The sequence below is a fragment of the Lepus europaeus genome, chromosome 14 (genome assembly GCF_033115175.1).
Source record: "Lepus europaeus isolate LE1 chromosome 14, mLepTim1.pri, whole genome shotgun sequence".
NCBI classification, from domain to species: Eukaryota; Metazoa; Chordata; class Mammalia; order Lagomorpha; family Leporidae; genus Lepus; species Lepus europaeus.
Genome location: NC_084840.1, coordinates 77397313 through 77411169, shown reverse-complemented (window position 1 = coordinate 77411169; position 13857 = coordinate 77397313). Strand labels below are relative to the sequence as shown.

The following is a 13857-nucleotide window of genomic DNA, read 5'->3' as shown; positions in this document are numbered from 1 at the left end:
CTGAATTTAGTAAAATTTGTAAAATTTTCTCAGGTAGAAAAATCACACTTCCAGTGTAAAGAGAGTTGAGTTCTCTCCAGGTTAATCATATATATATTTATATTGATTGAAATTTGTTTTTAGAATGTGGATCTCTCAGCAGAGTAGTTTTGGGGATTTATTATGTAGAATAGGGATCCCATTTGCTCTCACCTGGCATTTCTTATTTTATTTTTATTTGAATGACAGAGTTACAGAGAGACAGAGGAAGAGACAGAGAGGTCTTCCATCTGTAGGTTCTTTTACCAAATGGCCATAACAGTCAGGGCTAGGCCAGACAGAAGCCAGGGGCCAGGAGCTTCTTTTGGTTTCTCACGTATGTGCAAGGACTCAAGCACTTGGGCCATCCTCTGTTGGTTTCTCAGTTGCATTAACAGAGAGCTGGATTGGAAGTGGAACAGCTGTGTCTGGAACTGGTTCCCATGTGGGTTGCTGGTATTGCAGATGGCAGCCTCACTCACTATGCAAAATGCCAGTTCCATCTGCCATTTTTTGACTCCTTTTCAGAGGGTGACTTCTAATCTTTGAAATATCTGTTTTTCCTGCCCCATCTAAGTTTTATTGTTTTTCTTATACTGCATGCAAGGAAATCTTGGTATCTCACTAAGGACCTGGTTTATAATGAGTAACATAAATTTAGTACCAACTCTTCTTAGTATTAGACCATCAAAATGCATTGCTACTCACAATTCACTTTTAGCTATAATGTCTAATTTTGATTTCCCAAAATATGAGATCATAAGCCAATTTTTATCTTTGTTGTTGCAGGTTTGGGCTACATTCCTTCGACCAGAGTTGGTTCGAACATCACTGGAAAAATCACTGAAAAAACTTCAACTGAATTATGTTGACCTATTCCTCATACATATTCCAATTCCGATGAAGGTAAGCTTTTGATTTTGTTTGAGCTCAAAATGAATTTATCAATATTATTATCAGCTCACTTGTGTCATATTAGCTTGACAGCTAGATTATCTGTGTTTCTGTTGAAGGAGGTAGACTTGAATGAAGGGAATATAATTCTTAATGACTTGATTGTCCTTGATAGTTGAATAATCCCTCCCCTTAGGACTTTTTCAGTCTTATCTCCCAGCCTTCAGAGGGATTGAGGTTCATTTACAGCACTGCTTCCACCTTAGGCAGTTGAGGTGTAAGGTGATTATGCTGCTGCCTACAGACATATTAGCAATTAGAGTCCTCAAGAATGTTGAGTTACTACAGGTTCAGAGGAAGCGTAAGGACCTCTCCTACTTGTATTTCTTAGCCCAAACAAGTGGGAGACCTGGATGGTCTGCATTGTACAACCAGGCTCTTTTGAACTTTGCTGATCCGAACTCTCTTCACAGTAGACTTTGGCTGAATACCAATGATAGCCTCCCTCTGTAAGAGCTGGGTAACCAACAACTGGAAGTAAAACACATTGATTTAAGGTTCTGATTAGTACTGCACTTCAAAGCATACTGTCCTTGAGAAATTAAATCTATCCCAACTGTAGGAGACTTCAATCTTGTGAGTTTTAGGGGTGTGTGGGGGCAGCAGATGTACGGGGTAGTCTGTAGTTTGTAGCCTCTCAGATGATTCTGATTTTCATTCTCCCCTTACAGACACATGTATGCCCATGAATGCTCATACACACTTGCAGTTAATCACAGGTCCCTGAGGGTTCTATGTCGAAGCTCCACGGGCATAAAAAAGATCATTATGAAAGAAAAACTCCTCATCCTGTCTTCTTTCTGTTTTCCAGCCTGCGGATGACCTCCTACCACAGGATGCCAAAGGGCAAATCATTTTAGAAACAGTGGATCTTCGTGACACATGGGAGGTATGTGTGGCTATAGACAACCAAAGGCACCATCTAGAAAGGTAGGAAACACTGCATGGGGAATCAGAAGAGACAGGTTTTGCTCCAGCAGATGTCTGATCTCACACATGGTATGGAATCCCTCTGTAGTTCTTTGTTCCTATCTGTAAAGTGAGGGACTTGAACTATACTACCTCAGAGGACTTCTAATTTTTAGTTTTTAAAAATATTTATTTGTTTTAAAGGCAGAGTAACAGAGTGAGAGGGAGACAGAGAAACAGATCTTGTATCTGCTGGTTCACCCCTCAAATGGCCACAAAGGTTGGGTCTGGATCAGGCTGAAGTCAGGATCCTGGAAATCCATTTAGACCTCCCACATGGATGGCAGGGGCACAAGTGCTTGGGTCATCTTCCACTGCTTTCCCAGGTGCATTAGAAGGGAGCTGGATCTAAAGTAGAGCTTCCAGGATTTAAAGCAGTGCTCTGGTATGGGATTCTGGTTTCATAGTTGGTGGCTTAACCTTCTGCACCAAAACACTGGTCCCAATTTAAACTTCTGTTTTTCTAAGCAGGTATTTCTTTGCATCACAGATAAGGTTGAGGAAGTGAACCCTCCAAAGGGTATCAGCATAAGGAAACTCAAGAAGAGATAGAGATATAGCAAAGAAAGGTGGAACCCATCTGTGGAGGCAGGAAAGCAGCAGACTTCGCAGATGGGTACACTGGAAGGAAGAGTGGAACCTTCCCTCATGTAGCCCATCCTAATTTTTTTTTTCACAATTCTAGAAAAGAGGTGTCAATAAAACCTCTACTAGCAGAAAACTTAGAGTGTTGCTTTGCCTTTGACTCTTGGTACATTTGTTAAAAACTATTGTAAGCTTAATAGCAAAATAGGCATCACTGAAGAGGGCAAAGGATGTAAAGTATTTTAAAACAATTGAAGATTTATTAATTGTGCTCAGTATGCATGTAATAGAATTGAAGAGACAAATATGTTTGCACAGAAATAGAGTACATTATGAAATAAAGTATTCAAGTGATAAAATTATTTATTTCAGCAAAATTGTTACACTTGTTAAAAAGATTTCTAGTTTTTAGAAACTCTAATGACAAATCAAAAGCACAAAGTACACTAAAGATTTAACCACACATTTCCAACTTGCCCAGGCTCTGGAGAAGTGCAAGGATGCAGGTTTAACCAAGTCCATTGGGGTGTCCAATTTCAATCACAAACAGCTGGAACTAATACTGAACAAGCCAGGGCTCAAGTATAAGCCCACCTGCAACCAGGTGAGTCAGTAGCCTTCTGGGCCTTTTCTTCCTATGTTCTGTTCTTTACATTCTTCTTCCTTAAATCACATTTTATATCAGTTATGTAGATGATTGGTCCTTTCATTGCTATAAGAAACCCCAGAGAAGAATCAAGTTGAGAAGAGTGGGAGAAGTATGACTTCCATTACTCAATACTATACAGACTCCCATGACACATTCAAGTGCAAAAACTGAGTTGGCAGATATCAGTGTTGAAATGTAGATCAGGAAGATGATCTGGGATGAAGAGACAGACTTTTGGAGTCTTTGCTTTGTGAATGATAAAGTTAAACTTGCCGAAATGGATTTTTCTCCTATGAAAAGTAAGGAGACACGAAAGCTAACTGGTAAGGGCCAAAGATGCCAAACCAGGAGATAAGAATAGGAGTTGCCAGATAGGTAGAGAGAAATTGAGGAGAGTGTAGTATCAGGTGTCAGGTATCCATCTCGATGAGGATGGAAAAAAGTTGGATGCAGTGGCATGGAATTGGTGGGAAACCTGACAGAGCAGTTACAGAGTGGCAAGAACAAATGCCAAATCATAGTAAAGCAGTGGAAAGTTTGAAAACATACAAATAATAATTAAAACACATGTATTTTAAAGAATACACAGTGTTGGTAATCACCTTATTGTTTATGATATTATAAAGTTTAAATGCTTTTAAAGAAGTTGGTAATTATATGAAAGGCCATTCCAGTGTTAATACCCTTTACCTTAGCTATTTACTTCTAGAAATCTACTTGTAGAAAATCAAAGTAGGTTAAAAAATACAACCATATATATATATATATATATATATATATATATATATATATATAAATTTATTTTACAGGCAGAGTGGACAGTGAGAGAGAGAGAGACAGAGAGAAAGGTCTTCCTTTGCCATTGGTTCACCCTTCAATGGCCGCCGCGGCCGGTGCACTGCGCTGATCCGTAGGCAGGAGCCAGGTGCTTCTCCTGGTCTCCCATGCAGGTGCAGGGCCCAAGCACTTGGGCCATCCTCCACTGCCCTCCCGGGTCACAGCAGAGAGCTGGCCTGGAAGAGGGGCAACCGGGACAGAATCCGGCACCCCGATTGGGACTAGAACCCAGTGTGCCGTTACCACAGATGGAGGATTAGCCTATAGAGCCACGGCGCCGGCTATCTATGAATATTTAATTGTAATTTCATTTCTAGTACTCAACAACCAGAGCTTTAAATATCTAACAAGAGGGAAATGATTAAATTTATGATGGATTCATGGAGATCTGGGCTGAGATATTTTGAAGACTGATAGCAAAAGAGAAAAGCTTATAATGTCATTTAAAAATCACATCTTACAATTGTATGCTACTCTCACAGGATGTGCTTAGCTGGAATGAAAAGTTAATTTAAGGGGTTTAATATTTAAAGAAGCTGATTCACTTACAGAAGGCTTGGGATTTGGTTGTTCCAGTAGCTGTAAGATACTGCCATGAAACCAATTCATTTTCTTTATGCTCTGTCTTTTGGAGTTGCAAGGTGACTTTCTACAGGCAATTGGCTACAAGTCTCTTTCTTTGTGCAGCAAAGAAGAGGTTTTCTGGGGCTGTTTCCAAAGATGCAGGAGGAATTTTCACAGAAATTTTTTAACAATGTTTTTTCACACGTAATTTGCTGGACAACAAAAGGTGTCCTTTTAAAAACCAGTTAATACAAGGGAAAAATGATCATTACAGCAAAGTGTGAGTCAGCTGCTTTGGAGATATGGAGACCGAAAACAGGGGGAAGGAAGAAAAGTGGAACAAACTTAGAAGAAATGATGCTGAGAATATTCATCAGGCATGCTATATTTAAAAATGATATGAAATCTTGGAAATAAAAAATGACTAGTATTAAGCATAGCAAAGTGATTTAATAGTTGTAGTATTGTTCTGGTGATTTTTTCCCTGTGTTTAGCATAGAAATATTTTTTCTCTTTTTTTTATTCTTTTTTAAAAATTTATTATTTGAAAGACAGAGTTACAGAAAGGTAGAGACAGAGAAGGAGGTCTTCCATCCACAGGTTTACTCCCCAGATGGCCGCAATGGCTGGAGCTGTGCTGATCTGAAGCCAAGAGCAAGGAGCTTCTTCTGGGTCTCCCACGCGGGTTCAGGGGCACAAGGACTTGGGCCATCTTCTACTGCTATCCCAGGCCACAGCTGAGAGCCGAATCGGAAGAGGAGCAACTGGGGCTAGTACCAGCGCCGATATGGGGTGCCGGCACTTCAGGCCAGGGCGTTAACGCCGGCCCCCTTTTTCTCATTTTTAAAAATATCCTACTTTTGTGAAATTTCAAAACGTAAAAAGGTACAGTCAATAATATAGTGACATTTTTCACATGGGTCCATCAAAACACTTAACAAATTATTGTCTCATATCTAAAGTTATTTTATATGAGGGTAACTGCCAAAAGATCATGATAAACAGAATAAAAAATGAGTTTATTTTCATGCAGAAACTTTTTTATAATACTATTTGCTCTTTAGTGTTGCATTTTTTAAATATTTGTTTTATTTATTTCAATGTTAGAGTCACACACAGAGAGAGGGAGAGGGAGAGACACAAAGAGAGGCCTTCCATCTGCCGGCTCACTATCAAAATGAGCAGGACAGCTAAGGCTTGGCCAGGCCAAAGCAAGGAGCCTGGAACTCCATCCAGGTACAAGGGTCTGAGGATTTTGTCCATCTTGTGCTGCTTTCCCAGGCACATTAGCAGAGAGCTGGATTGGAGGCGGAGTAGCTAGGACTCAAACCAGCACCCATTTGGCTTAGCTTGTTGTGTCACAATTATTATATGGCCTACATTGTTCTTTTTGATGCTTAAAATTTCATTTGAGCTAGCAGAAGGCTTTTCAAATGAACTTCTAGTCCCTTTGACATACCTCATTTTCTTCTTTGCTTTCTAGAGCGAAAGCTTTACTGTGCTCAGATTTTAATCACTTTAAAACATTAATAAACATTAATAAAACAAAATAATTGAAGAAATTTGTTTCATCCATCTGACATCTAATGAGATTGAAGGTATTTCAGAAGGTGCATAGGGAAAATGACCTATTTAAAAATGTAGTACATATATTAATGATGTATTAAAAGTAGAGGTAGAACTTGAACTGAGACATGGGGCTATGGGCTGTGGATAACCCCAAGCAGTTTCTTCAGTGGTGTACCCGTGCTCCTTTTTAATGTATTAGGTAGTCCTTCATTGACATGTGGTTATTGGCTCATGTATTCTGATACCTTTTTGTCTGGGTACATTACAGGTGGAATGTCATTTTTATCTCAACCAGAGCAAACTTCTGGAGTACTGCAAGTCCAAGGACATTGTTCTTGTTGCTTACAGCGCCTTGGGATCCGGCAGAGATCCATTCTGGTAGTGAGAATATGAAAGAGTTAACCCATGTCAGCAATTCTATTGATAAACACAAAAAATGAGTTTTAGTACTTTATTATGAAAAAGCTCAAAAAAGAGGCACAATATAGTATGGTGAATTTCCCAGTACCATCAGTGAGCTTCACTGTCACTAATATTCTCTGACTCTGCCTTCATGCATATGTTTACCTATTAGCAACTTCACTCCAAAATGTAAAGAGAGAGAGGGAGAGAGGAGAGAAGAGAGGAGAGAGAGAGAAGAAAGCGAGAGAGAGAGAGAGAGAGAGAGAACCAGTGAAAGACCTTCCACTTGCTGATTCACTCCCCAAATGCCCTCAACAGCTGGAACTGGGCCAGGCCAATGTTACAAAGTCAGGAAGTCTATTTAGGTCTCCCACATGGATAGCAGGGAGCAAAAGGCCATCATCTTCTGCTTTCCTGGGTATATAAACAGCAATCTTAATCAAAAGAAGAGGAACCAGGACACAAATCAGCATCTCATATGGGATGTGGGCATTTCAAGCAATGTGCTAACTCACTGTGCTGCAATCCCTACACTGATCGATTGATCTATCATCTATCTATCTATCTATCTATCTAACAGATAACATAAAGACAGAGCTCCCAAGCAATGTTTCACTCCCCAAGTGCCTGCAGTAACTGAGACTTCGCTGAGCAGATGATAGGAATTAGGAACTCAACTTATGTCTCCCATGTGGCAGGGAAACAATTACTTGAGATATCACTGTTGCAACACAGGGTCTGCATTAGTGAAATCTGAGATTAGGCCTGGATCTGAGGCTCAATCCCGAACTCTGTGATATGGATTACTGGTGTTTCAACCACTAAGCCAAATGTCTTTCTCCCTGCAAATAGAATGTTATAAAATTATTATAAATTTTATATAGATTGTAATGCATATATCGTGGATGTACAGTTTCAACAGATGGATGAACTATGTAACAGATATTCCTGTCATATTACAGGAACTTTCTGTATCCCAGAACACTCTTATGTGTTCCTCCTGAGATGAGTCTTCCTCACCTTTAGGAAATTCTTTTCTGTTTTTTTTTTTTTTTTGCCTTAGATTAATTTTGTCTACTTTAGTACTTCATATGAAAGAAGTCATATACATTATTTTGTGTTATTTCTTTTACTCAGTATGTTTGTGAGATTCATGGAATTAGTTGCAAGCATCTGTTGATTGTTGATTGCAAGGATTATTGATCCATTCACTTGTTTATGGCCAATTTAATTATTTCCAGTTGCTGCCACTATGAATCTTATGAATATTCATGAAATTTTAAAAATCATACCATATTGCACCTATTTCTGTCAATTGTCTGGGGAATTTGTGCTAAAAGATCAACATACTCTAGATTTTCCATCTTACATTCTTAATATCTGTGTATGTCTCCACCCTAGGATTGATCAGAGTAGCCCATATCTCTTGAAAGACCCAACTGTGAATGCCATTGCTAAGAAAATCAACCGAACCCCAGGTCAGGTTGCCCTGCGCTACCTTCTGCAGCAGGGGGTGGTGGTCCTGGTCAAAAGCTTCAGTGAGAAGAGAATCAAAGAGAACTTCCAGGTAAAGATTGAGCAGTGTCTCTCCATAGTGCTGCATGTGAACTGTATTGGGGCAATCTCTCTTGCATGAGAACTTGTGCCACGTCTCATTACACCTTTGCGTCTCTCCCCAGGGTATTATAAGGGGGCAGTTTGGAAGAATGGGAAGAAAGAGTACGGACTCAAAGTCTAAAGTTTTGTCACCTCACACATAATTGGGCAACTTACAAGTTCTATGACAGCAACCTTATTACAATTTCAATATTTTCTGAGTTTTATGAGTCCATCTATTTGGTAAAGATTGCTAAGGATGCTGGTTCCTCTCCTTCACCTTCCTCACCTGAACACCTATTTGAACTTTAAGCTCAAATTCAGATAGATTTAGTTATTTATTAAACAAGTGAGGTGCCCCACTATATTTGTTTTTAATCATCATAGTACTTGGCTTGGCTCTGTGAGTCAGTTTTTTCTTTGTTAGCTTAAATTTTTTGACTGTCAGTGTGCTATTTGGATTGTGAAGCGTTAAATGAACCGACTCTCTCTGGGTGAATTTATCACCTTTTTCAAGGCAGAGATCATGGCAAGCTTATATAGTGACCAAATTAACAGGTCAATATGTAAGGTTATTTCCTAAATACTTCTTCATATAATCAATATCCTTTAGATCAACCAATTGCCTTTATTTTGTTTTTAATCTCTTAAGAATTTTTCAAACTCTTTCCCATTTTAAGATGACAGGTAAAAGTTTCATTGTGAGTTTACTATTTAAAAAAATATGACACTTGGAACATATTATTTATAATGTATTTGTTTAAATCCTTGTAACTATAGATTAAATTAATAAATTTAAGATAAAATCAACAGGCAAATTTCATTGTGAAAACATTCAAAAATATTTTATTTTATTCAATTCAACATTGTAATACATATTCCCATGACAGCTATATCACTTCTGGAGTATATTTTTAAAATGCAGGACCAATAATAAATGAATGAGTGGGTGGATAGACAATATAGATGAGGGATGATATATATGATAGCAAGACAAAATATAGAGAAATGAGATAGATGTTAGATAGATAGATAGATAGATAGGTAGGTAGAGCCTTGAGTTTCCTGTGAAGTTATTTCCTGGTTGCAATAATGAATTTAATATTTTTTACCCAAGATCTTTCTGCTTTGTTATTGAAGGTGTGTTAGTACAAATAAAAACAAATCTGGATTTCAGTAAGAAAGATTTGTTATAAAGGTGCATTCTTTGTTTATAAAATTCTTGTGTGTTTAAGATAATCAAGAAAGATGTTTAAAAGGGAAGAGCAAGTATCCCATCAATAGAGATTGTTTGGAAATATGAGATGAGGAAATGGTGTAGTCGGAGTTGAAAGGACAGTGATTTTTCTTGAGGTCAACAGATCCTTGGCGAGAGGTTATTCTGTGTTCCAAGGCTTGTTTCAGTTCAAAGCTGGATCAAGTTGAAGGGGATGGTAAAGAAGGAAGCACCTTTGATTAAGTCAAGGGCAGCAGGTATATTGCCCAACTGTTCATATATTTGGGGAAAAATGTTTTGTTTTTTGTACTTAGAAAGATTTGGAATTGATAAATTGTATGTCTGAAAAGACTAGTGGCAGAACTCAGGAAGAAGAGTTCTCAGACTGAGTTTATGTGGAAGCCAATGGTGATGAAAATGCTTCCCTTAATGTCATCTTTATCACCTTTTGACTGGTAAACTGTCACATTCCCAGGTAGAAGGAAGATTCCATGGGGAATCTAAATGTGATTCTTTCATCCCTTTCAGATTTTTGAGTTTGAATTGACTGCAGAGGACATGAAAGTAATTGACTGCCTCGACAAGAATTTACGATATTTTAAATTTCTATTGTAAGTGATTCATATATATCATATATTCATATTCATATATATTCATATATGAATATATAGACGACTTCACAGGTTATTCTCTGTTGTGCAAAGGTTTAAACTGGAATAGTTCTTCCCTAAACCAAGAAGACAGACCTGGCTTGGGGGATAGATGTGAAATAGGATCTTTCCTGTAGACTTCACAGAAGAAATTTCCTTTGAGGCTGAATCTCTGTTTCAGGACTCACGATAGATAATAAGGAAAACTGCTAGAAGATGCATCATTGTGAATCCACTCTTATTTACTACTGTTCCAGAGGCACTGTTTTCAGGGGCCATTTGCCTGATAGACAGAAGGTACAGAGCTTACACTCCAAATTTTTTAATATTCTTTAACATGATTTATTTTTTAATATATGTCAAAGATGAAACTCATGAACACATAATGAATAACTAATAAAATGCAACCTGATCTTTTTTTCTCTCTATACCCGGGCAATGTACAGTGCAACTCTAAGAGGATGGGGCCTAGAAGGCAGATATTCCTGGGTCCTAAGGATGTCATAGGAAGTCCTACTTCTACTTCCTGCCCTAAGTATTCAGTAGCATTTCTTTAAGATGTGGCATTCCCCTTCCATCTATTTCTACCAAATTGATCTATTCCTTGGCTTTCTTTTCCTCAATAACAACTCCCATTTCCTCAGCTATTTCATCTCACCAAGATGAACTGTGAGTAGATCATAAAATGAACTGGTCTACAAGTACACATATCAAGAAAAGGTCCTCTAGTATTTCTCTGAATCCTTAAATCAAGAGTGTTACTCAAGTATCATCTTTGTCTATCAGCCTCTGAGGAGTCCCTACATGCCTTGACTTTTGATTTATTCACAAACACAATATTCCATTTTATTACTTCAGGGACATTGGATTGAAGAGAAAGAGGAACAATCAAACAGAGAAATTTAGGATTGAATTTTGAGATAAGGAATATAAAATTGGCTGGTGCCGCGGCTCAATAGGCTAATCCTCCACCTGTGGTGCTGGCACAACGGGTTCTAATCCCGGTCGGGGTGCCGGTTCTATCCCGGTTGCCCCTCTTCCAGGCCAGCTCTCTGCTGTGGCCCAGGAGGGCAGTGGAGGATGGCCCAAGTGCTTGGTTCCTGCACCTGCATGGGAGACCAGGAGAAGCACCTGGCTCCTGGCTTCGGATCAGCGCGATGCTCCGGCAGCAGTGTGCCAGCTGCGGCGGCCATTGGAGGGGAGGGTGAACCAACAGAAAAAGGAAGACCTTTCTCTCGGTCTCTCTCTCTCACTGTCCACTCTGCCTGTCAAAATAAATAAATAAATATACAATTTTATTGAGAATAAAAAATCCAGTCTGCAAAGAAAGATTTCAAAAGGTCCTTCCTATTTGTAAAGTTATAACAGTATTCAGAATAAAGACATTTTGAATGATCAAAAATTGTGAAATAATTTTCTACAATCAAAATCATTTAAGTATAAATCTATAATATGCCTCAGTGGACCATAAATGATTTGTTTTATTCTTCTTTGTGGCTCTGCATTGATAACATAGCTCCTGGGCACAGAACTGCTCACTAGACAGTCTTTAATGGAATTTGATTGAGAAACACAGCTTCTAAGAAAGAAAAAATAATATGGGAAAAAGAAAAAAAACAGACAGTAATACTAATTTCTAAATAACATTTCTTTTATTTATTTATTTGAGAAAGAGAAAGTGAGGGGCAGCTCCCATTCTAGCTGTATCTTTTGAGAAACCCTCCCTTTCAGAATGGAGAAAGAATTAATAAGTTAATATCGCTTATTCTCTTTCAGTGCTGTTAATCACCCTAATTATCCATTTTCTGAAGAATACTGATCATGAAATATTGAATGTTATTACCAGAATATTCTTCAAGATGGTTGTGGAGAAAATTTGTCTTTGGTAGACGTGACTAAGAAGCAGTGTCTGTATTCTCAGGTGGCTTTCCTTGTTGTACTATGAAGTAATAAAGATTTCAACATAAAGAAGCTCCTTTTCTCTGATTATTATAAGAGGATGAAGGTTTGGAGCATGGGCGGGAGGGAGGGTAGGGTGAGAGGTATCACTATGTTCCTAAATCTGTATATATGAAATACATGAAACTTATAAAACTTAAATAAAATTTAAAAAAAGTTATTCAAAGGTTTGAAAACAAAAAGGAATGGGTAGAGGATACAAGTAAACTAATCCTCCCATTCAAAAATATTTAAGCTTTGGTGCATTTTCCTTCATGATTTTTCTTTTTTTTTTTTATGACAGGCAGAGTGGACAGTGAGAGAGAGAGACAGAGAGAAAGGTCTTCCCTTTGCCGTTGGTTCACCCTCCAATGGCCGCCGCGGTTGGCGCGCTGCGGCCGGCGCACCGCGCTGATCCGATGGCAGGAGCCAGGTGCTTCTCCTGGTCTCCCATGGGGTGCAGGGCCCAAGCACTTGAGCCATCCTCCACTGCACTCCCTGGCCACAGCAGAGAGTTGGCCTGGAAGAGGGGCATCCGGCCTTCATGATTTTTCTAAACAAAACGTATTTGTTTTCTATGTATTTTTATTCACAAATTTAAGCATATCTTCAACATACAGCTTTTGTACTTTCCTTTTACTTAACATAACTATTTTCCAAGGTATCAAATCTTGTTCAGAAACTCCACTATTATGTTTCATTTGTTGTAAAGTATTGTACCTTATTAATTCATTTAATTTCTTTATTATTTTTTTTTATTAGAGAGGCAGGGAGACAGAAATGGAGAGGCAGATAAGCAGAGATCTCCCATCTTCTGGTTTGCTTCCAAATGTCTGGGAGCCAGGAACTCAATCCAGGTCTCTTACATGGATGGCAAGGACTACCTAACCCATCACATGCTGCCTCCAAAGTTGTGCATTAACAGATGGCTGGAATTACGAGCAGAGCCCAGACATGAATCCAAGTAGTCTGATATGTGATGCAGGCATCTTAACTGCTACATCAAATACTCATTCCTCTTTAGTTTCTTATCTACCCATGTTTGGTAATTGTTAACAGTTATTCTATATTGTGCCATTTGTTCATTTATTTGTCCAGAAAAACACTATTCAATATCCTTTATGTTCCAGATGCTATTTTATAGGCAAATACTAAATTAAATTGATGTGTTTAAAATCCAGTGAAGGGGCCGGCGCCATGGCTCAATAGGCTAATCCTCTGCCTGCGGCGCTGGCACACTGGGTTCTAGTCCCGGTCGGGGCGCTAGATTCTGTCCCGGTTGCCCCTCTTCCAGGCCAGCTCTCTGCTGTGGCCCGGGAGTGCAGTGGAGGATGGGCCAAGTCCTTGGGCCCTGCACCTGATGGGAGACCAGGAGAAGCACCTGGCTCCTGCCATCGGATCAGCGCGGTGCGCTCGCTGCAGCAGGCGGGCCATGGCAGCCATTGGAGGGTGAACCAACGGCAAAAAAGGAAGACCTTTCTCTCTGTCTCTCTCTCACTATCCACTCTGCCTGTCAAAAAAAATTAAAAAAAAAATCCAGTGAAGGAAGCAGACTATGAATTAAATAAGCAAGAAGCATTTAGTTGTGAGAAATGAGTAAGGGGCTGCTGGGAGATAATTCTGTATGAATTCTCATATATATACACATACATATGTGTACATATAATGCACTTATATATATATACTTACATATATATACATATATGTATATATATATATATATATATGATAAAAGAGACACTGACTGTCCTTTATTCTACACTATTTTCTCAAAAGGTTTTATGGCAACCAATCTTGTCATATAGAAATATTAACTCCTTCCAAGGAAATGAAAGACATGCTTACTGCCTAGTAATATAAAGAAAATATTACCTTCCAGTTAAAGGCTTTCTATGTTTATTACCTAACAT

At 38.7% G+C, this 13857-nt stretch overlaps 1 protein-coding gene across 2 annotated transcripts in view; it reads left to right on the top strand.

Annotated features, from left to right (window-relative positions):
* The window catches only part of LOC133773592 (aldo-keto reductase family 1 member C15-like), a 56555-nt gene extending 44633 nt beyond the window's left edge, over positions 1–11922 (top strand). For both annotated transcript variants that reach the window (XM_062211020.1, XM_062211021.1), the window contains 7 exons: positions 808–924; positions 1784–1861; positions 3008–3130; positions 6414–6523; positions 7949–8114; positions 9888–9970; positions 11786–11922. In XM_062211020.1, coding sequence (XP_062067004.1) covers positions 808–924; positions 1784–1861; positions 3008–3130; positions 6414–6523; positions 7949–8114; positions 9888–9970; positions 11786–11828 — 720 coding nt within the window. In that variant the 3' untranslated portion in view covers positions 11829–11922. The remainder of the gene's footprint in view (positions 1–807; positions 925–1783; positions 1862–3007; positions 3131–6413; positions 6524–7948; positions 8115–9887; positions 9971–11785) is intronic.
* Positions 11923–13857: the final 1935 nt, after the last annotated feature.